Here is a 21640-nt window from a genome sequence, read left to right as displayed (position 1 = left end):
TAATAGGCTTTGATAGCTGGATATGTAGAAGCTGTCATGAATATAAATGGAAGGAAACCCTTTTTCCAGCTATTCTGCAACACAAATACTTTTGTGTGTCATTAATTTCTGCTGCTTTTTAAAAGAAAAGAAAAAAAATACTTGGAAGGTGGCTCTTCTTCCAGCTACACCATTTGAAGTCCTTGTCCAATCTTTCTGTAACCAAAGCACAGATGGCCTGGGGGCATAGTCCCTGAGTGTAATGGTTGCAAATTTAGCCAAGTACCGCTAGTAAACATGTTTATTTCAAAAGCTGTACAGAATGAAACTTGTTAAATAAAATCACTGTAATGGTGCCATTAAGAAAGAAAAACTTAAGGTAGGGGCTGGGGGAATTAAATGAAATCTTATTAATGATTGATTTAGGGAAAGAAGGGAAGGGTTGGGGAGAGAGTTTGCTACTACTGAACACTGAGAAAATTGCTGTTTGCTCCATAACTATGAAGTTATGGACAAGTTTCCAGTTTAGAACCTTAATTGCAAGCAGGTTAAATAATAAATAACCCTGCTCAGTATAGATGATACTTTGGTGTATGGTGCTGGGGCATGGAAAAGGTGATTTAAAAAGAAAAGTCTTAACTGAAAGAAAGAGAGGCAGCTGGACAGTAGGATAAAAACCTGAAGGTGTAAAAACTTTAGTTGAAGTCAGAATCCTGACTTATGAAAGGAATGAAATCTTTAGTATGCTATGGATGAGCAACTTCACATATAGAAAATATTCTTCTGTCCAGTCCCTTCTGTTACTAAGAGTTGCTGCGTTTCAGATTAGCTTCATCTGTAACAGTTAACAAGTAATGTGGCTTTATGAAGCTGCCACCTCTTTCTTCAATAAGGGAATTAGAAAGTCTTCTTAGGTTAGGCTCTAAAACAAGAGAGCAGGCAATATTAGCTCTTCTTCAGACAAAGCATGTATCTCTGGTCAACAGATTAGGTGCTTGTTTTCAGGTAACTGTCCTGCTCATTTAAGGAAAAGCACAAGGGCTGTAAAAAAACATATTATGGCTAGGGTGTAAGAGGGAGCCATATATTTTATGAACATGAGACATTCCTGGCTTTAGGATTTTTTAACCTACAAAGACAAATTTGTCTTTGAAGCATAAAATGGTGAACACATTGCAATCATTTTTTGTCTCATGGACATTCAAGGGGAAAACATCCTGCGTCAAACTGGATTGGTTGTCAACAAGTTGATGAGCAGCTCAATAGGGTTGATGAGAAGCTCAACATGACCTGGCAATGTGCACTTGCAGCCCAGAAAGCCAACCATATTCTGGGCCACATCAGGAGTATGATCAGCAGGTTGAAGGAGGTGATTCTCCTCCTCTACTCTGCTCTCATGAGATGTCACCTGGAGTACTGTATCCAGCTCTGGAGCCTGCAACATAAGAAGGACATGGATCTGTTGGAGCAAGTCCAGTGAAGGGCCATGAAGATGACCAAAGGGCTGGAGCACCTCTCCTACAGAGACAGGCTGGGAGGGTTGGTGTTGTTTAACCTGGAGAAGAGAAGGCTCAGGGGAGACCTCAGAGCAGCCTGCAAGTACCTAAATGGGCCTACAAGAAAGCTGGAGAGGGACTTTCTACAAGGGTCTGTAGGGATAAGATGAGGGGAAATGGCTTTAAATTGAAAGAGGGGAGATTTAGATTACCTGTGAGGATGGTGAGTCACTGGAACAGGTTGCCCAGGGAAGTTGTGGCTACCCCATCACTCTAAGTGTTCAAGGCCAGGTTGGGTTGTTTATGGGCTAGGTTGGAAGTGTTCAAGGCCAAGTTTGCGCAGCCTGGTCTAGCGGAAGGTGGCCCTGTCCATGGCAAGGGGTTTTGGAGCTAAATGATCTTTAAAGGTCCCTTCCAACCCAAACCATTCTATGATACTACAAAATTACAGCCTATATGATCATATTTTCTACATACAGATTACCAAATTAAAGGCAGGGAAGACACTCAGGAGATAAGGCTTCAAAACTATTTCTTGTATTAGCTACAGGTACATACTCATAGACAGCTGAGGAGAAAGGGATTGCAGGTAAGGCAAAAAGGATGATCAGTCTCCAAAAACTAGTTAAATGCTCATGTTTGGTCTCAAATCAAGTTCTAGTAGTAAACTGTGTGCATTTATCCCATTCAGAGATCCCATACGTTTGTTGATTGCTGACTGACCTGGAACTGGCATATTGGTGGAAGTTGTAGAAAAAGGGTCAAGGAAGGAGAGGTTTCAGCTTCATTTCTTAACATCTTGATATCATGGACTCAGAAAACCTGCACTTTTAGCATCAGATGCTGGTCTTTTCAAATATCCAAACATTTGGTTGTGCAGCAAGCATTAAAGGGACACCCCCATCATTCACACAAATGGCTATTCCTGTGTAGTGATGTGTGTCTGAATTGAACAAAATAGTTTCATTGCTCTCTTAATTTTTCTATATTCTAAATAATTCTTCTGCACATGAAATTGCATATTGGAAATTATAACCCTACACGCTATGTATCACAGGAAGCCTGCCATCTTAAATGCATAAAGCACCGACATTTAATGCACCCATGTGTCTGAATGTACAGGACCATGAACAAACAAGCCTGCAGGCTGTCCCTATGTTACGCCAAGACACAATCAGACAAAACAGACTCACCCAGGGGAGCTGTAATCAGTCAATTTGGAAATATGACTGCCCTTCAATGACAAACCAGAGGCACTGTAAAGCAAATAGTTGGGCTATTGCACAGGCTCAGGATGAAAAAAAAAAGAAAACCCCTCCCAGTGCTCAAATGAGAAAGAAAGAGAGACTCTGTTCCTTATCTAAAAGAGATAAAAATGAAGACTGTTCAAATGCAGATCAGGGAGAGATGAGGTTTTCACTGCCAAGGGGGAAATACAAACAAGCTGCGTTTCAGAGCCTCAATGCAAGTTATATTAAGGAGTTTTCTTTAGAGAAGCAAAGACTATCATAATCTACAAATACACAGTAGTTATTTTTCCTCTGAGCAGCTACAAGCTGGTGCAAATAATCCTCTTCATCTTCCAACACCAGCGTCAGAGGTGGCTGACAATTAAAGTCTACTAGCAGCATTTCTTCCTTCTCAAATCCAACTCCTCTTGAGAGCTGATTGCAGCCCATTTTCATCTACTAACACATGATGAGTATCTTAAAAAATGCAACACATGCTAGAGCTCCTGGTAATGATGAGCTCTTCCAAGAAAAAGAATCGTTTTTACAATGGATATTCTTCCATGTGCATTTTCAGGAAATGGAAAATTCAATTACTTCAAACATGCTACATCGTTGTCACATAGCCCATAGTTCTCAAAAGTAGCTGGGCTACTTTTTTTCAGTAGATAAACATTTCTTATCTAGTTTCAAATATTTAATACATGCACTTAATATGCAATAGCTGTGTTAATAAAAGCTAGAGAAGATCAACTGTACACGTCAAACTTCCTTGTTTATCATTCTTTCTAGTTCTAACTATGTAGACTGTGTATGTTTTGACAGAGATTCTTCCTGTCTGTACAGTGCATTTACAGTGTGCCCCTGGTCTCAGATTGGGCTCCAAGATACTACCATGCAGCAGATAAAAATTACATCACTGAAATACCTACGTTTGTAGAAATCAATACTACTTCTGCTAAGTCAGAATAGGCTACTGTTTTCAGAAGTTGGTGATTCAAAATGAGCAGCATCCAGCTGCTTTGCTTTTTTTTTATCCCACTCATTATGATAGCCATAATAGGTTGCTTGCAGAATTACATTTTATTCATGAATTGTCTGCACATCTGCAGAATGTAGATTTATTTCAACTTGTCTTTTTACAACTGGTCTGAGGATGAAATGCAACTTTGCCATAAAGTTCACCAGCTGCAGAACTTCTTTCTGTCCCATAATACTCCTTAGATGAGGTTCGAGTGCTTTCGCTGGGAAACTTCCAGAGCAGATTCCTTTTGATTTTTCCCCTGCTTTTAAATGGTGTATGTTTCTCTCTGGGTACATATGCAGAATTTGCAAGTACTAATGAGAGCTATGCACGTGTTCCTGTGGGAAGGGAGACCTAATATTTAAACTCTCTACTCTCTTAACCGTGCTCACATCAACAGCTTCTTTTTTTATTGTTTAGAGATGCCTTTTATTTAGTCATTAATCCTGAAGTAGAATTTTCATACTGAAGTGATAGTATAACATGGTATTACCACATTTAAAATGATAATTTTGTTTAAATCTCAGTGTTTCTCTTCCTTCACATACAGTTTTACATACACTTACAGACACCAATCTTGAGGAATTAAAGTACTGCCAGCCCAAAGAAGACTGACAATATCTCAAACTATGCAAACTTAGAGAACAACTTTAAACTCAGTTAAAGGAATATCTGTTCAACAGCCACCTCATGAAAGTCAACAAAAGGGACAACAAGGAACAAGTCTGCAAAATCGTAACAACTGCACAGCTCTTGGCCACCTCCAGCTGCAGCCAGTGTCTGCTCAATTCTCTTTCTCAGTCCTGAAGACTGGTTGGGGGAAGGGAAGATGCAATTTTAGCAAAGATGGATCTAGACCGTGTAACTCAACCTGCTTGGTATAACTAACAACATGGCAGAAGCTATGGCAGCCTCTACTAGTGAGCAGAGAATGAATTCTGAGTAGAATAACATAAGAGGAAAGGCCAACACATACAAGTAACTTTATGATGAAGTCTTTTACTCGAAAGTAACTGTCAGCCAATGCACTTTGATCCACCCAGTGTCAAAACAAAGCAAAGTAGCTTCACCTGTTTTAAATTCTGTATGAAAAAATGTTCTGTTTCACCAAAGCTACCAATTTCTAATTTAATTATGCTGAATATTGAATTCTACTTGTGTAACCCCAAATTATCAATACATTATTTCACTCCTAAGGATTTTGGGTCCTTTCCTGTAAAATAATGGATCACAGTTTATTGAATATCTATAGCATTGCCCAATTTTTCTTCCTTGCATGTATATCAGAATAAGTTATTGTAAAGTACTTATTTTAAAACTCTGATGTTGACAAAGATATGCCCCCAATGTGATTTCAAGGATACACTTTAAAACAAAACCCCAATCCCTCAATAATAAATAAGTCACATGTTCTTAGGATAGGAAGCAGAATAATTACGCAACTGCTTTAAATAAATTGTGGTACCTAATGTTAATCAGTTTTAGTAACCTCAAAAGAGGAAGTGAATGTACATTTATTTATATTCATTAACTAGGCAGATTTTCTATTTTAGGAAAGCAGAGGGGTTATCATGAGATTTTTGTTTCTATTCCTCCTACAGAACATCAGTCCTAGGATCAAAAGCATGATGTTCACTTTAAACAGATTTTTTCACACCTCAGTATTTACACCTCAAAACCATATTGAGTAAAAATGATCAGAACCATTGATATTTTTAAAATTAAATAAAGAATTTTTGAAGCTCAGGGACACTGACTTTCTCAATGTTGCTTCAAGGGATAAAACATTACAAAATGGTGATGTAAAGATGGCAAATATTCTTCACCTGAAATGACTTCAAAGTAGAGTTCAGTTGTTAAGATTTTTGTCACCAAAAGTCTGAAATGCTACTCCTACTAAATTCAGTGTATTGATCTCCAGTGCACCCCAACAAGCATGGCATTTTCCTCACCTTGTACTCTTGGGGCTTTCGCTCAATGAGGCTTTTCCAAAATGTGGCTGCTCAGGATGAGAGCTGGGACCCTTCAAGCTGAGCCTTCTTAAAGATTAAAACAAACAAACCATTAAACCAAAAACCCACCCCAAATCTGAAAAGAAACCTCCAAAAGTTCCAGATAGACAAAGAGGAAGCAATTGGTTCAAGTCCTATTATTTTGGGCTGCTTTTCTTGTAAAATGCAGCACTTTGCCAACCAAGAAGGCTCTGGGCTGCTGTTAAGTCCAAAGTGCGAAAAAGCTGCTCACGCTTCCTCATGCCTTGAGATACAACAGTTTGGTGTGAATGGCTACTCCTAATTAGTCAATATTGCTATATATGTATGTATATACACATCTGTGGGTATATATTTATGTAGACCTTTTCAGCATTCCTTGGTATCAAAAAACCACATTTTTTGGTGTCACATGAAGCCCAAGAGAAGCAGAGACAGACTATATCCCAGGCTACTGCTTCTTTTGAGCAATACCAGGTATTGGGCCTTGCATTCCCCACTGACACCCTAGGCAACTCAGAGGTTTGAAGGGGAAGTGCAAAGTTTAACTAAATGAAGCAGTAAAGCCAGGCTAATCAAAAGCTCTTGGGAACCAGACTGCTGAACTTTTAAAGTCATTTGTGAAAGGCAGCTGACATCTGGGGTAGTAATCAAAACACCAGAGCAATCTCACTGCTCACGACTTGGTGCGCACCCCCACACCAGTACTTTCAGAGGTCGAAACGCACAATATGTGTATGCTTTAGGGAGGGTTTACTAATTAGTGCTAGTTGCAGAGTAAAATCTTCCTTTGATACAAGAAGAAAAACCAGGACATCTTGGATTTTCTTGAGCCATTCAATGCAGCTGTCTTCCTACTGCTTCCTTCTACAGGCTAGAAGAGGCAGAGAGCACACCATAAATTCACTTTGGGTGCTGAGAAAAAAACCTCTCCCCAATCACTACTTTGTGTTCTAAGACAAAGAGAACTGGAAAACTAAGCATCCAAAATTACTGAGAAAAATATGTTTTTTCCCTTTTTGTTGTTGTTGCTGTTTTTAAAGCAGCTCTTCATTAGAATGTAGCAGAGCATCCTGCTTTCAATGAAAGCACTGGGAAATGTTTCAGAGAAGCACAGTGGAAGAGTGGCCAAGGGTCAGGCTATCATTTTCAACTAATATAAGACAATCGAAGTGAAAAGTGATACAACTGAAAGACAGAAAATAAGATGCAGAGTTTTATTACCAGGAACAGCAAACCAGATAGAAGAAGATGAATCAGGAAACATCAAAGATATGTGGACAATTCCACATATCTGAGGAGAGTGAAATTCTGAGTGCTGCTATGGACAGGATTTCCAGCCATAGGCTCAGACTACATGATGTGAGGAACTATTCCCTCAGGCAACTTGGAACATCAGCAGATATCTTTAATCCTCCATTGAGGGCTATAAAATTGCATTAATGCAGTGGAGTACTCTCATTTCCCAAAAGTTGCAGGTGCCAGCTCCAAGAGAGGAGAATTTCTGTCCCCTTTTCATTTCCACCCAGAAACGTCAGTGCCTTGTGGAAGGCCTGCAAGAGTCCATTGTGGCTCTTTGACACTACTCATGCCGTGTGGGAAAGTTGCCTTCCTTCAACATCGTAACAGACTTGGGAGCAATTCTTCACTTTGATTGTTAAAAACTAAACTCAAAAGCAACCATAATCAATTACAGCATTCAAGGCCCAGAAGAAAATTTAAAAACAAGCTTTCAAGGTCAGGGTTTCAGTGGAAATGGATCCTTGATGACAATAGGCAAAGCTTCCCTGAGCTGACAGCTACATTTGCAGGAAAACTACACTGTGTGCATTTTCAGTGTGTTAGAGCAGTGAACAGGAACATATTCAGCTGATTCATAGCACATAGAAGGGTTAACTTTAAATTTCATGAAAGAAGTTAACCCAAATAAAGTCTGTGCTATTCAGCCTGAAGGGAACAGAAATCAATTCTGCTTCCTGTGGGTAGGATTGCACCACTTGATTAGAGAAAGAAATGAATCTTTAAAGTATACTTACAGGAAAGGTATTTGCCATTTGCATGAGAGATGGGAATGGCTGCATCCCAAGTTAATGAAATCAAGTCTCTGTGCCTGTTTGAGGAGTTCATCTATTTGAATTATGCAAATATAAAATGTAACTTCATTGTATAAAACTTCAAAGTGAGAATGCTATCCATACATCCAGGGAGGCTAAAAAAGATCACCACTCCCCAAACCTAACATTGTTTCATTGAAGGCCAACAAGAGGTTATGATTTGGTTCTACAGCGTCGTGTTTGAGCTGTGACAGTCAATTTAGAGGACAATCCTGCCTGTCAGCAAATAAACATTAAGCCATTTTAAATTTCACCTCAATTTGATAAGGTTAAAGTAATTCTCTCTTGGAGATAGGGACTTGGAGGCAGGCTTTTGAACACCAGTCATTTGGCACAGAGACTAATGGCCACATAGGTTGGGAAGGAGGGCGTCAGGATAGGCTGGTAGAATGGATCTGCAGCAGCAAGAGGAGGAGCAGCACAGGTGGTATTTTGCCCTTGATTCAGAGACTAAAACATGGAGGGAATGGATCCTCCACTTACAGACCATGTGTGCACCAAGTTGCATGGTCCCAGGCCAGCCTTCTGAAAGCCTACTTTTGGCAACAGGAAATGTTCAGCATGGGTAAGCTTGCTGGACCTTCTTTACAGGTTCAGCACCCTCCCAAAGGAGGATACGGAGTCACAAAGTGCCACACCAAGGAGCAATAAACATAACCTCTTCCTTCCAACACAGTGGAGGCCTGGGCTTTATGACCAGAGACACACCTTCACTTCCAGCACAGGCAACCACATAATGGACTTGCAGAAATTATGGCATTTGCTACCCCAGAAATTGAACTCATTTGGTCCAGCTCTCCACTTGGAAGGCTGTCCCTGAACATGTCCTTCTCATGATTAGAAATTTTCTGATTTCTGTCTGTACTCATTCATGGCCCCTGTAGACCCATTAACTCTTATGCCAATGCCATCATTTAGATCAATACAGAGAACATGGCAATATTTTGTAATATCAGATCATTTGCATTGCAGGACAATGTTTCCTAAATTGTCAATATGCTTTTTATAATATAAAAGAATTCATTTAAATGTTGGCTTGGACCAGAATACAAAGAAAAAGGGGACATTTGAATTTCAAGTTGCTATCAAAAAGCTTTTTAGAATTCAGAAGATGTGCATATGAGCAGGAATAGAAAAAGGGAAGGGAATCAAGACAATGGAAAGTTTAAAACGACACACATTAACTTTCAATAATGAACTCTTGAGGCTGCCTACAAGTAAACTAGGTGGGGAAAATCTTTTAGGAAAGGGCACAAGAGGAGCACTGGAAGAGAAAAGAGGTATGCACTCATAAACCAACAGGCACAGAGAGATCAGATCTGCTCTGGCTTTGCTCAGGGACTGCTCCAAATGAGGGATGATGGCCCCTTGCACAGAGCAGACCAGCAGGTGACAGTTTCAGAACTCTCTTGTTTTGCTCTTCCGTTGCTCTTTTTTTTTTTTTTTTTTTTTTTTAATAGACCGAATTAGCATATCTATACTTAACACGGATTTAAAGCTCTGGAAACTCAGAGTTAATCATGGGTACTACAACTTTCAGACTCAAGTCTCTAAGCTGAAGGGGAAGGTTTGTGCATACTGGAGGGAAGGTCCTCGGCTCTACAACTGAAACAAAGGCAATTGCAAAGTCCTTTACATAAGGAGTGACAATTTATGGGCTGGGCTCCCTGAGCAATTTCTAAAGATGCCAAGCAAGACTGCTAAGCTTAACTCATTGCACAACGAGATCAGAATGATTGTACCCAGAGTCACTCTGCATATGGCTGTTACTGAACCAGTTTTGCAAGCTTTTCAAATGAGGGTACAAACTAGATTTTATTCTTTCCTTGGTACTCATTACCTCATTGTATGTAAAGACAACTCAAAGCAGCCATATTCTTCATTTCGTTACATAAAACAATACAACCTCATTTTAGCTTGTGTTAAAAGTTTGTCTCCACATCTCTGATCATCTTTTCTACAGCCTCAACACAGGTAGTTAGACGTTGCATTCTACGAACGCTCAAGGTTAAAAAAAGATATACTTTAACCCATTATACTTTAGTAGCTAAGTTATCCTCCTAGAATTATTGTCCAAGACTTTCAATGGTATGTGTACATTTGCAAGTACCGGGAAATGCTTCTACGCATTTTGGCAGGAGTTAATGTCATCATTACTACCCCTAGAATTTAAGTGGTTTGGCTTTCAAGACAAAAAGATCACTTAAATGACATCTTCCGAACACTTGTGGCAGGACCCATTCCATCCATTTTAGATCTGCAACTCTTTCAATCAATCAGAAAGATTCCAAACAGATCACAAAAGCCACGAACGTAAGAAGGATGTGATCCTGCTGGGGCAAGTGCAGAGGAGGGCTATGAAGATGATCAGAGGGCTGGAGCACCTCTCCTATGGAGACAGGCTGAGAGAGCTGGAGTTGTTCAGTCTGGAGAAGAGAAGGCTCTGAGAAGAACTTAATGCAGCTTCCAGTACCTAAGGGGGACTACAGGAAAGCTGGAGAGGGACTTTTTATAAGAACAGGTAGTGACAGGACAAGGTGGAATGGCTTTAAACTGAAAGAGGGTAGATTTAGATTAGATATTAGGAAGAAGTTCATTACTGTGAGGGTGGTGAGACACTGGAACAGCTTACCCAGAGAAACTGTGGCTGCCCCATCCCTGTAAGTGTTCAAGGCCATGCTGGACAGGACTTTGAGCAACCTGGACTAGTGGAAGGTACCCCTGCCCATGGCAGGGGGGTTAGAACCAGATATCTTAAGGTCCTCTCCTACCCAAACCGTTCTATTGAATAAACTTGCACCAGAAAGTTGTAAGGCTTTTAGCAATTTCACTGTCTGAAGGGCAAAGGCAAACAAATCAGCATGCTTGCTTTTGACTTCTGTTTGTCCTTCACCAGAACACATTAGTTCTTATCTAATGGTTAAAAACCTGACACGTTAAAGTCATGTCCACAGTAAAGACTACTCCATTCTCTGTGTACCTTATTGATGTTGTACTACAATTTTTAGTTACCTTAGAAGTTTAATTCTGATTGTTGGCTCAGTTATAGCAGTTTCTAGAACTTCCCTTCGATAGATATCTTTAAGCATTACTGAGACTCAGTTGGTGAGGACCTTCAGCCTTAATGCATTTAAGGGACAAATTTAAGTTCAGTTTCACTTTCAAAATCAGGAAGCTCAGAAGTTGTCTTTATTGGAAAGATAATGACAAGCAAAAGAATTTTAAAAAAAATAACAGATACTGGAGCTTATCAAATGAGACATTTTGGTGCACACACACACAGAGAAATAAAATCACACCCAGTAATGAATACATTTTTTCTTCTGAAAAGTTTATGTTTGGTAGGGCAGAGGGATGTGTGGAAAAAATAACCAAAACTTGAGGGAGAGCATTTTAGTCTATTCTTTTTCATGTTCACCATCTTGTTGTACCATCTTAAAAAGCTTATGTTCTTCTACCTGGCTGAAGCAGACTTATTACTTGCCTATTTTGGCATATACAGAAAATTTGAGATTGAGAGCGGACATACTGGGACAGACCTAGGACTCATCTCTCCATTCATTTCTCTCTGTGATGATCCCACACAGACATCTGTGGGAGAAAGAACATAGAGGGATTTTTCTGTACTATTCACACTATGCTTTTTGGCACTCAGCTATACCAGGACTTCCTAAGGTAGAAATTATATCTTATTCTTGACAGCACTATCCTTCAAGGTTACATTTAATCTCTTTTGGAGCTCACTTTTAGATTTGGCCTCCACAACATTAAGTTCCAGAATTTAAATTTTACACTTTATAGAAAAAGTGCCAGAATAATTGTGGTTATTGCAGTTTACTGGAAGGGGAACATATATACAGAACTCCAGGGATTTTTCTAGGAAGCAGCAATCAGGACAGTCTTCTAGTATTTCTTCAAATCAAAATCATCTTCAGCAGCATCATAGATATACTACTAATACAAAAGACTGAGTGCAAGGCAGCTCCTCTTTTAGCTATATCAGACAATCACTACATTCAACAAAAAGCATGCTGGCAATATTATATGGAGAAGCAAAGCAGGGTGGATTTGCAGAAACACTATATGAACAGGGGCAAAATATTTAGACTACCCTGTGAAAGGGGCTGTATCTGAGCTCTTTCGCAGGGCTCAGCTAGAGACTGGAGTACTGATGGTGACGGAACACTGGAACAGGCTGCCCAGGGAGGTTGTAGAGTCTCCTTCTCTGGAGACATTCAAAACCCACCTGGACACATTCCTGTGTAACCTTATCTAGGTGTTCCTGCTCTGACAGGGGGATTGGACTAGATGATCTTTTGAGGTCCCTTCCAATCTCTAACATACTGTGAGTAGAACAGCCTTTTGAATATCTTTACAGATGCTACCTAATAAAACATGAGAAAAGAAAGCCATTTATGCTGACTGTGTCTGGTTTTCTTTAAAGTCAAGACTCAAGTTTAGCTTCCTGGTGATTATTACCTATTACATTGCACCTATTTGCAGGTGGATGTCAACTGGTTTTTGAGTGCTCACAGAACTCTCTACATGTTTCCATTACAAGCATACACTTGCTGCAGAGAGATCCTCAACTCTAACCCCAAAAGCTGCACTTTAAATCTAAATACCTTTTTGAAAAAATTTGTAAGATCAAACATAGTAAGTGCTTTTAAGAGAGAATTAAATACAAGCACCACAGGCTTAAAACAACTTAAGGGGAAACAAGGAAAAGTTAGCTCATAACAATACCAGACCTCTTTCTCAGTTTCACCTTTCATTGTAAGTCACTATTTATACAATTAAGAGGTTCTTGGCAGACTCATTTAATCCATAATATTTTTACCTTTATGTTACTCATGCATCCACAACAGAGGTCAGAAAGATAACTGCTTTCTCAGTTAAGCATAGGGTTGACATCTAACAGCATAAACATATGTATCATGCCCTCAAGAAAGGATAAAAAGCTGCTACAGTACATTGTGCCAGATGTTAAGTTGAAATCTTAACTGTTTATCTTTAGCAGAAAACATAATTTTAGAATTCCTTCTACTACAGGAAAAACTACAGTTTTTCAAATGTACTACCTATCCAGTAAAACTGAAGGTTTAGGAACTCACAACAATGAAAGGGAAGAAAATAATCTTTAACCTAGTGGTTGGCAGTTGGCTGGTTCTCAGTTTCTAACACAAATGTTGCCTTCAGGAAACCAAGAAGTTATGTAGGACTAAATTGAAAGCTTCACATTACTAATAAATGTGCAGATATTAAAGCTCTCTTCCATTAAAATTCACAGGTTAGCAATTGTTGCTTAAAGATAATGGTCGTAACATCAGCTAGGAAAACAAAAGATTTAATTTTGTGAAATGTGATATAATTGCAATATGAAACAATAGAGGAATAGATAATGCATTTAGTTTTCACAGGTAAAGACTTCAATAAATCATCTGTGAACTTGCCACAGATGAGTCATCTATCTACTATTCAAATGAGTCTATGATCTACTGAAACTGGGGAGTTGCAAGAGCAATCTACATTTGAGATGGTGTCTCAAATGAGGTAGTAAGCTCAGAAGAGGTAGCAAGAAAACAGAGAGAAATCTGAACACTAATGCTTAAGACAATAACCTCTTAATCAAAGAATTAAAGAGACAGCTTCCAAGGCTGTTTCTTGTAAGCGTGTCCTAAAGAGGGTTTGCCATTATACAGAGCTTGTTTTTCAGAAGCTGCGATGACACAGCCAGTCCTCAGCTCCCCAAAGACAGCAGCTCCCTCCCTGTTTCTTGGCTTATGCTACCAAAGCAAGGGATGTTACCTGTACTTCCCTCCTTTCTTCTCTTAACATACCCTGGGGATATCAGAAGAACCGAGGACCAATAAAAGCTATTAAAGAGAGGGGGAAGGGGAGGGGGAAAGATTAATACTAAGTTTAAGGTCAAAACTTGTAACAGTCTTCAATTAAGCTTAAAGGCTTTGGGTAGAGGCAAATACAGAGCAGAAATACTTAATAAATCTTTTCCATCCGCTTAGTATACGGACAACACAGATGGTAGAGTATAAAGAAGAGGAAAGATAGTTGTGCTGCATATGCCACCGGGAAAGCTAGGCTGAAGCAGCACATCAGCACCTATAGCTCACTAGCAGACTAGGTGAAACATCAGTTTCCTTTGTAGGCATTAGGTGAAAGACAGAAGCATGGCCATGATTTTCACTAAGTACCAGTAAATCACTTACTGTCCTCATAAGCTTCTTGCACATGGAAGCAAAGACAGTGGTCATATGTACACCGAACCTATATCTGTCAGGATATCACATATGGAGAATTATGTGGATTGCACTAGTAGTGAATTTGGTTCTCTGACTACAGTATTTGCAGTTAGGTTGTCTTTAAAGCTGCAGGCTTTTCATTTTGAAGCAATTCTTAAGTACTCTAATGCAAAGTGTAATCACACATAGATTTTTCCATTAAAACTACGAAAGCCTTAAATACCCTGGGGGTGCTGGCCTCAATTAGTCCCTATTCTTCCATTCTTTTTCTCTCTGTACCACTGTGCCAGCCCTTGATGTAGGAGGAAAGGAAGACTGCTTAAGCCAAAAGCACAATCTTCTATTACACTAGTCCAGTTAAAGCAGTAGATAAATGGCTTTCTGTACAATAGGGAGAAAAATTATGCTGGTTTCTGCTTATGTTCATTTTTTAAATGACATTGTGGGAAAACTGAACACAGAGATATGATTTTGGAAGTTTGCCTTGAGTCTATTTTACTGTGGCTACATTTTTGATTGTTGGTTTTGTTTTGTTTTTTTTAGCCCAACAGAAGTCTCACAGTCCTTTGAAGGAGATGGTTTGTACAAAATTGCAAGGAGAAGCTATGATTCCTGAACGCAGCCTTTCCATTGTCATCTGTTGAATAGATGAACTTCGTTTTTATGCTACCAGCATTCAGTAGCATTGATCAGTTTTGCCATTGACACCAGGTTAATACTTTTGCAGAGAAAAGGAAAGCAAATTTTAGTGAACACCAGTAGGTAAATCTTCTGCTTTTATCTCTTTTCCAGGAAGCAGCACCTAAAAGCAAAAGCTTACTACACAGAGGGTAGGTGTCCCATTCAGATGAATGGCCAGACCCTGGTCTGTTTGTCTAAGCATTTCATTTTACCTGCTCAGCCCCTACTACACATTTCAGTACAGTTTCCTACTTGTCTGGCATAATTTGAAGTCCTGCTCACGGAAATATATAGATGGAGACACCATATAAAACACAGAGATTAAAATGATATCCAGCCTACAATGTATTTATCTTCAGGCACCTCTCCAAGAAAGTCTCTGAAGAAAGGCGGCTGAGTGGAATGATTAAAGCAATGAACCAAGAGGAGTCAATGAAGCCGAGTTTAAAGAACATGAGTTGGAGCTGTATTCTAGAATCTAATCAATTAGGTTATTCTTTCAATTTTTGTTCTGTCCCTAAGCTTTACCTTTTTCAGTGAGGAAAAACCCAGCCAATTTCCGGCCTATGAAGAAGCATCTAATTTTCCTACAAGTCCTACCATTGTCAACTTATACTGTGCCTGAGTCATCTGAGGATGACAACCACGTATTTTTTCACAACTACTTGAAGTAAGCTGCCTCCTGAAAACCCATTTGCCAAGTGCCTTATGAAATACATTTCCTTAGTGATCTTTGGAAAGGCTATTTCTACACACAATACCTTTATTCTGAGCAAAACATTAATCTGCCAGCACTAGTATATAGGGAAAAAATGGTACTCCATCTTAAGTTCTAAAAGGTCTTTTTAATTTCCAACTCAAAATTTTATCAGAAGACAGGGCACTTGCACAAGATTCAGCAGATGCATTTGTGACTCTCCACAGCATTTGTGGCCTTGGTCAGGTCACTGACCTCTTTCTGTCTAGCTTTTCCAGCCCTTACCTTTTGCCCTTTTTATGTGGATTTAGAGGCAGGAACTCTCCTTATATGGCACTTACCAGAGTCTCAGTAAAGCCTCTAGCGGCTATTGTTCCATAAAGAAGACCAGAGCTGAAGCTACATGCACCATACCACATCACATGAAACCATCACTTCTACTGTCTTCAGGCCGACTCTCAGTGTATTTGACATACTTAAGTGTTAGACTAAAGAAAAATAAAAGAAAAAAACACCACAGTCTTTCTTAAGATGAAGGCAGTGCCATAGATTCTGATAAGCCCTTCTCTGCTCAATAAAGAAGTTGTAGGATATTTGTTGTCCAGGCACACAGGTAAAATTAATCTTACATCAGAAGGTCCTACAGCAGAAAAGCTGCAGTACTGTAGTGATGGGAAAGAGACAGCAGGGAGAATTACCTCTCCTGGTTGGCATGGGGGAGCTGACGGTGCTGCGCTGGTATCAGCAAGTTCTCCAGTTATGTAAGTCCAGCTGCAACTCTGGCTCTCACCGACTGATGCAGTTACATCAGTGCTTTAGTGCATCCACCTCAACACTTTCACAGCAGCCAGATTACTTTGATATTTCCATTTCCTGGAAGGAAGTGGTCAGGATAGATGGATGTTTCATCATGGCCAGGAGACAAAAAAGCGCTGACCAGATGCCAGCTGGCAAACACCGAAGCACCCACAGTGCCCAGCAGCCCCATGCAGTTGGACCCCCCTGCTGTGCAAACAGAAGAGTATTGCTCCAAAGGGCAAACTGGAAGTGTATACAAAGAAAAGCAGAGGATGTAGCAACACTAAAGGACTTTTTTATTTCAACATATTTACTGTGGGGGGCCTGAGATTGTTTTATACAAAATAATTAAGACTTTTTAGTGGAAGAGCAAAACGGAATCTGCCAAGGGGAATAACAGAAGCTGTAGAAGCAATACATTTTTCAGCTGGGGTAGTCAAAACTCATTTCATTGTAGAGTACAAGTTCAGTTCAGTTAGATCTAGATGACAAACCATACAACTGCTTTTGTAGAAGTGCTGCTTTATATAATTGACCAGATTAAGAAGGATGTAGCCATGGCCAGTGAGCTGCCACTGCTGCCATGGAGCCACTTGTGCTGAGGACCATCCCACCAGTAGCTTGCATGGAGGCTTGTCCCATACTGCTCCCCTCTCCCAGTGACCAAGCCACCTGTTAACATTTCCTAAAGGTTTTTAACTTACATAGTTTCAGCTATGAGAAGTGCCTTATTTTTGTAACATTTACAATTACTGCAATAGTTGGAGTTTGATATCTTTTACATAATCCTTCTATTACATTCTCCTTCTTTGTTTGCTATAACCCACTTATATATATTAATACATATAAATCTCCAAACTCACCTTTCTTAAAAGCTCATTTCTATGTTGGCAAAGGCCTCAGCTCAGCTGCTGGAGAAGCAAGAGGTCCCCAGTGGCACCTTGTGGCCATTTAGGCAGCCCTCTGGTCACTGCCTTGCCTATTACAGCCACAGGAGAAAGACAAGATCGAATAGCCACAAAGATTGAATCAATCCCTGTCACGGTGGACTGCACATTAGGAGATTTTAAATACTGTGAAAAGCTTGTGTTTCAAAGTGCCATCAGCCATGTGTTTTCATAAGCACTACAGCTATTCAGTTTCTGCTGCCAGGCATGGGGAAACTTTTATTAACACATGCTGCCATGAATCACTCAAAAACTTAAGTTCAGCTAGATTTTTCCTGCTATTCATAACAGGTCATACTCAGAGAGACCCATATAGACCTTTACAAGAAGAAAGCTCTGCTCTCCCAACATGAGTAAATCTACTTTAACAACAAACATATAGGTAACCCACACAGTGTCAACCAGTCCGATCTATGCTGCTTGTGTGGATGGGCTGACCCACTGGGGAAGTGAGTTTTACCACATGACTCAGAAGGTGATTAAATAAATCTCACACACACCCAGATTGCAGGAATTATGCCCCAGTCTATCCAAAAGCACAAAAGGCCTCATTTCGGGAGCAGGACCATTAAGGAGACTTGCATGTACTATCATGTTTTTCTTGAAGGCAGCAGCAAGTGGGAAGGAAGTTGGAAGGAACAGGACTGCACAAACTACTTTATAAAAGCAAAACTGATTTTCTTCAAAAGACTGAGACAAAATTGCATTCCTAGACTGGAACAAATCTACCAAAATTTGAGCTGAACAGCCCCTGGAAGTACCCCCACCACCAGCACCAGGCATAGAGCTTTTATTGCAGCCATTGAGCCAGACCCTCCTCTCCACTGTGAGTGTAGCAAGGTAGTCAGAAACAGAAAGAACTGACATCTCTACACCAACGATTTCAAATCCCCAAACAGACCCTCTGGGCTTTAAGCTGAAATATTTGAACCTTGCAGCTACCTTCCTTGGACAAAAGCTCTTCCCCACATGGGCCTAGACCAGTGTAGCATGGTGGAGCTCTCTCCCTTGGCCCCTTGTCACCTTCCTCCATTATAGCAGTGGTGTCACCCCATCTGGAGCCCATCCTGCAAGCGTACATACTACCTATGGCAAGCAGTCTTTCAACATTTACAATTCATATTCATGATTATTTCAAGTGCCACACAGTGATGCGACACTAAAAAAACACCAGTTCCTTCTTGTGTTTTCTACTTAGCTTTTTCTCATCATCATTTATGAATTTAATCTCCATTTTATAGAACTTAACAATTTTAACAGCTAGAAGAAGAAACTGCTAAATTGTTTTTATTGCTGTTACACGTTCAAAGACATCCTGCTACATTCTGACATTTATATTTCACATTAAAAGTGAAATACGTTGGGAATGTGCAAGTATTTGTTTTAATTTGACCCATCTGTTAAATGAAAAACAAAGAGGACTTCTAAATCACTATATATAAATTCAGCGATTTGTAACCAATCTATATGTTCATTTCTTCTGGGTTAAAACTTCCCTAAAGCATCACTCTTATGAAATCTCCAAATTAATTTGCTTTGCATTGTTCTTAAGGATGCAGGCCACAGTTTCTTCCTTTTCAGTTTATTATTTCCCAACCTAAGTAAATTAGCAAGACTTGTATTAAGAATCTCGCCACTGAAATGATTTTGGAGAATTTACAGAAGTATCTAGTGGCTCCAGAAAGCTGAGAGCACAGAGGAATGCCACATACTGACAGCAAATTCCCTTAAGATAAAGCAAAAGCCAATTGCCTTCACTTAGCTTTTAACACTCCTGCAAGCAGCACTAGGTGAGCCCTATTCCATGTTAAACCATCACCAAGTACGAACAATAATCAAGAAGGGGAAGAAAAGCTAAGGCAATTTACCTTCACCTCTCAACCTAGCTAGAACTTGCTACAGGATTGGGATCTTAGACTGAGCTTTAACGCAGATCTGGATGATAATTTTACAAGGGGAGAGAGATCCACAGACATTTAAGGATCCTGCAGCAGCACTTAGAGCAGAGCCTTATCTCTTTTTTCACTTTGTGCAACATGCTGTATTTAGCGTTTGCTGCTAAGCCTCTACCTCAGAAATCAGTACTTTCAGTGAAGTAAGTATAGCGAAAGCCCTTTTAATCACCCAGGTATGGGACCTCCCATCCCACAGAGATGATTTCTTGCATTGCACAAGACAATTTCTTTGTTAGGTGTACATTCTGAGGATAAGGAAAAGAAAAGAAAAAAATGTCTTAAAATATCTTATCTACATAAAGCTAGAAGTGGACAGACCCACAGGTTTCAATTCTGCCTCTGCAATATCAAGCAGAACTCTAAAAAAGCATCACTGAAATACTAGGTCTACTCTGCATTCACATTCTAGATGGTTCATTTATTATATCCAGTATCATACTAAGCAACCCAACAAAACAAAAACTTGCAGTAATGCAGCCAGGGCATGATTAAGGGTGCTTCTAAGAGCATCAACAAATGTGGAGACTGCATGGATCACAGCCCAGAAAGATTCAAGTTGGTGAAATGACAGCTTGATTAGTTTTTGCCTGAAAAATGTGGCAAGAGAGATCAGAATCAAACATAATTCCAAGGCCTTCAAATAAAACCAGACAAAAAAAATTCAAAGAGGGCAACAGCAATTTGCAAGACCAAATCAATTCTCCAGCCCAGCTTTCTTAATGCTTGGATGCAACACATCCACAACCACAATTACTGAGACTACGTAAGTACCCTCCAGGGAGCATCCTGAATTAACAGGGACGTGCCCTGTGAGTGGGACAAACTTCAGATCTTGCAAGACACTCTTCTGTCCTATCGAGAGCCTTTACTAAGTATGCATGTATTTGTAATTTAATGGGAAAACATACAAGTAGAACTACCTTATATCCAGGCAATCATTGCCTATTGCTACCCCAAAGATCAAGCAGCAACACCCTGTTACCCATATTGCTGCATGTAGGCATGCAGGATAATCAAACAACATAAATATCAGACAGCAAACGGAATTTTCCTTCTTATTCCCTCCCACCTGTTCTAGCAGCAAAAAGAATGAGTCAAAAACACACAGGAAAATCAGTTTCTTAAAAACATGTCATTGCAACCAAAGTATTTCTCTCCATCATTTTGCCCCAGTTTTAAAACATATATCCCCCATTTAGGTAAACCTGGTGAGCTAAAACTGAGGCTTCTGGGCTTTCTTCCCATGTGGAAAGGGGGCAGGGGAGGGGAGGCAGAGTAACCCATGGCTCTTACCCAGGAATAAAATGATCTGTCTCCTGGAGCTCTTGCCCTCCGAGCTCTCACTTTTTCTTAGATACTGTTCCTGGTGTTTTAGTCCACCCTTCACTGCCACAGTTCCTTCCTTGTGGATCATCAGGGTCTTCATCATGCTGTGGCACATGAATATGACAGATCCCAGCACTATGATGTACACAGCAAAGGCACTGAAGATGCTGGCCTGAAAGACAGACCACTTGGAGGAGAGGCTGGTACAGATGGTCATATTGTGCTTCAGATCAGGAAGGTGGTGCCTGGGCATAGGCTTGTCACAGGCAGTCATACCTTGGTAGCCCTCAATAGCTTCCAGGGGGTATTCTGTGCCCATGGCAAAGAGCAGAGGCAGAGCCACTATGACAGACATCCCCCAGACAAAAGCAATGAGCAGCTTCACCGTGCGGGGTCCAGAGACGGCCTTGAACTTAAAGGGGTGGCAGATAGCCACATACCTCTCAAAGCTGAGGGTGGCAACATGCAGCACAGTGGCGTAACTACAGGCTTCAAAGAGGAAGTAGTAGAGCTTGCAAGCCACATTGCCATTGGGGGTAGAAAAGGGGCTCCATATAGCACTGAAGAACTCCATGGGCATACCCAGCAGGATGACCAGCAGATCAGAGCAGGCCAGGCTCACCATGTGGTCTGTGACCTCTTTCTGCAGGTAGCCCTTCTTCTGCAGGATCCTGGTGGCCTTGATGGTGATGCTGTTGCCCAGGATGCCCGCAACAAAGATGCAGACATACACAGAGGCCAAAGTGATCTTAATCCAAGAAGACACTTCAAACTCAGGGATGTGGCTGTGGTCAATGAGATCAGAACAGTCTGAAGAGGATGTCTGTCCTGCCATGAGAAGCCCCTTGGGGGGAAGAGGAGGTAGAAAAAGCCTTCTGCCCTCTCTGATGTTCAGATTCACAGCAAATGGATCCTTTCTTGCTTTGCCCCTCTCACTGCAATGCACAGGTTGGAGCAATCAGGCACAAAAAACCTGTCTCAACTAGCCACACCTGTGGGTTTTGTTAGCAACAGCCACTGAGTCAGTGAGCCAAGCACAAAAGTGTTTCAGATCTTACCTATATCTATGGCAAACATCTCTTGCTCCTTTTGGATTTTTCTCCTTTCTCTACTAAGTGAAGATGCCGTTCTCCAGCCCTCTGT

The 21640-nt window shown here is 40.4% G+C and overlaps 1 protein-coding gene across 1 annotated transcript in view; it reads right to left on the bottom strand.

Moving 5' to 3' along the window:
• GPR39 (G protein-coupled receptor 39) overlaps positions 1-21332 on the bottom strand; it is a gene marked incomplete at both ends in the record, with an annotated part of 86298 nt that extends 64966 nt beyond the window's left edge. The window contains one exon of the mRNA XM_080621300.1: positions 20465-21332. Within this exon, the coding sequence (XP_080477426.1) occupies positions 20465-21332 (868 nt within the window). The remainder of the gene's footprint in view (positions 1-20464) is intronic.
• Positions 21333-21640: the final 308 nt, after the last annotated feature.

This window comes from Psittacula echo (genome assembly GCF_963264785.1).
Source record: "Psittacula echo genome assembly, chromosome: 6".
NCBI lineage: Eukaryota > Metazoa > Chordata > Aves > Psittaciformes > Psittacidae > Psittacula > Psittacula echo.
The sequence above is the reverse complement of the archived record's forward strand: the minus strand, read 5'-3'. Positions and strand labels throughout refer to the sequence as shown.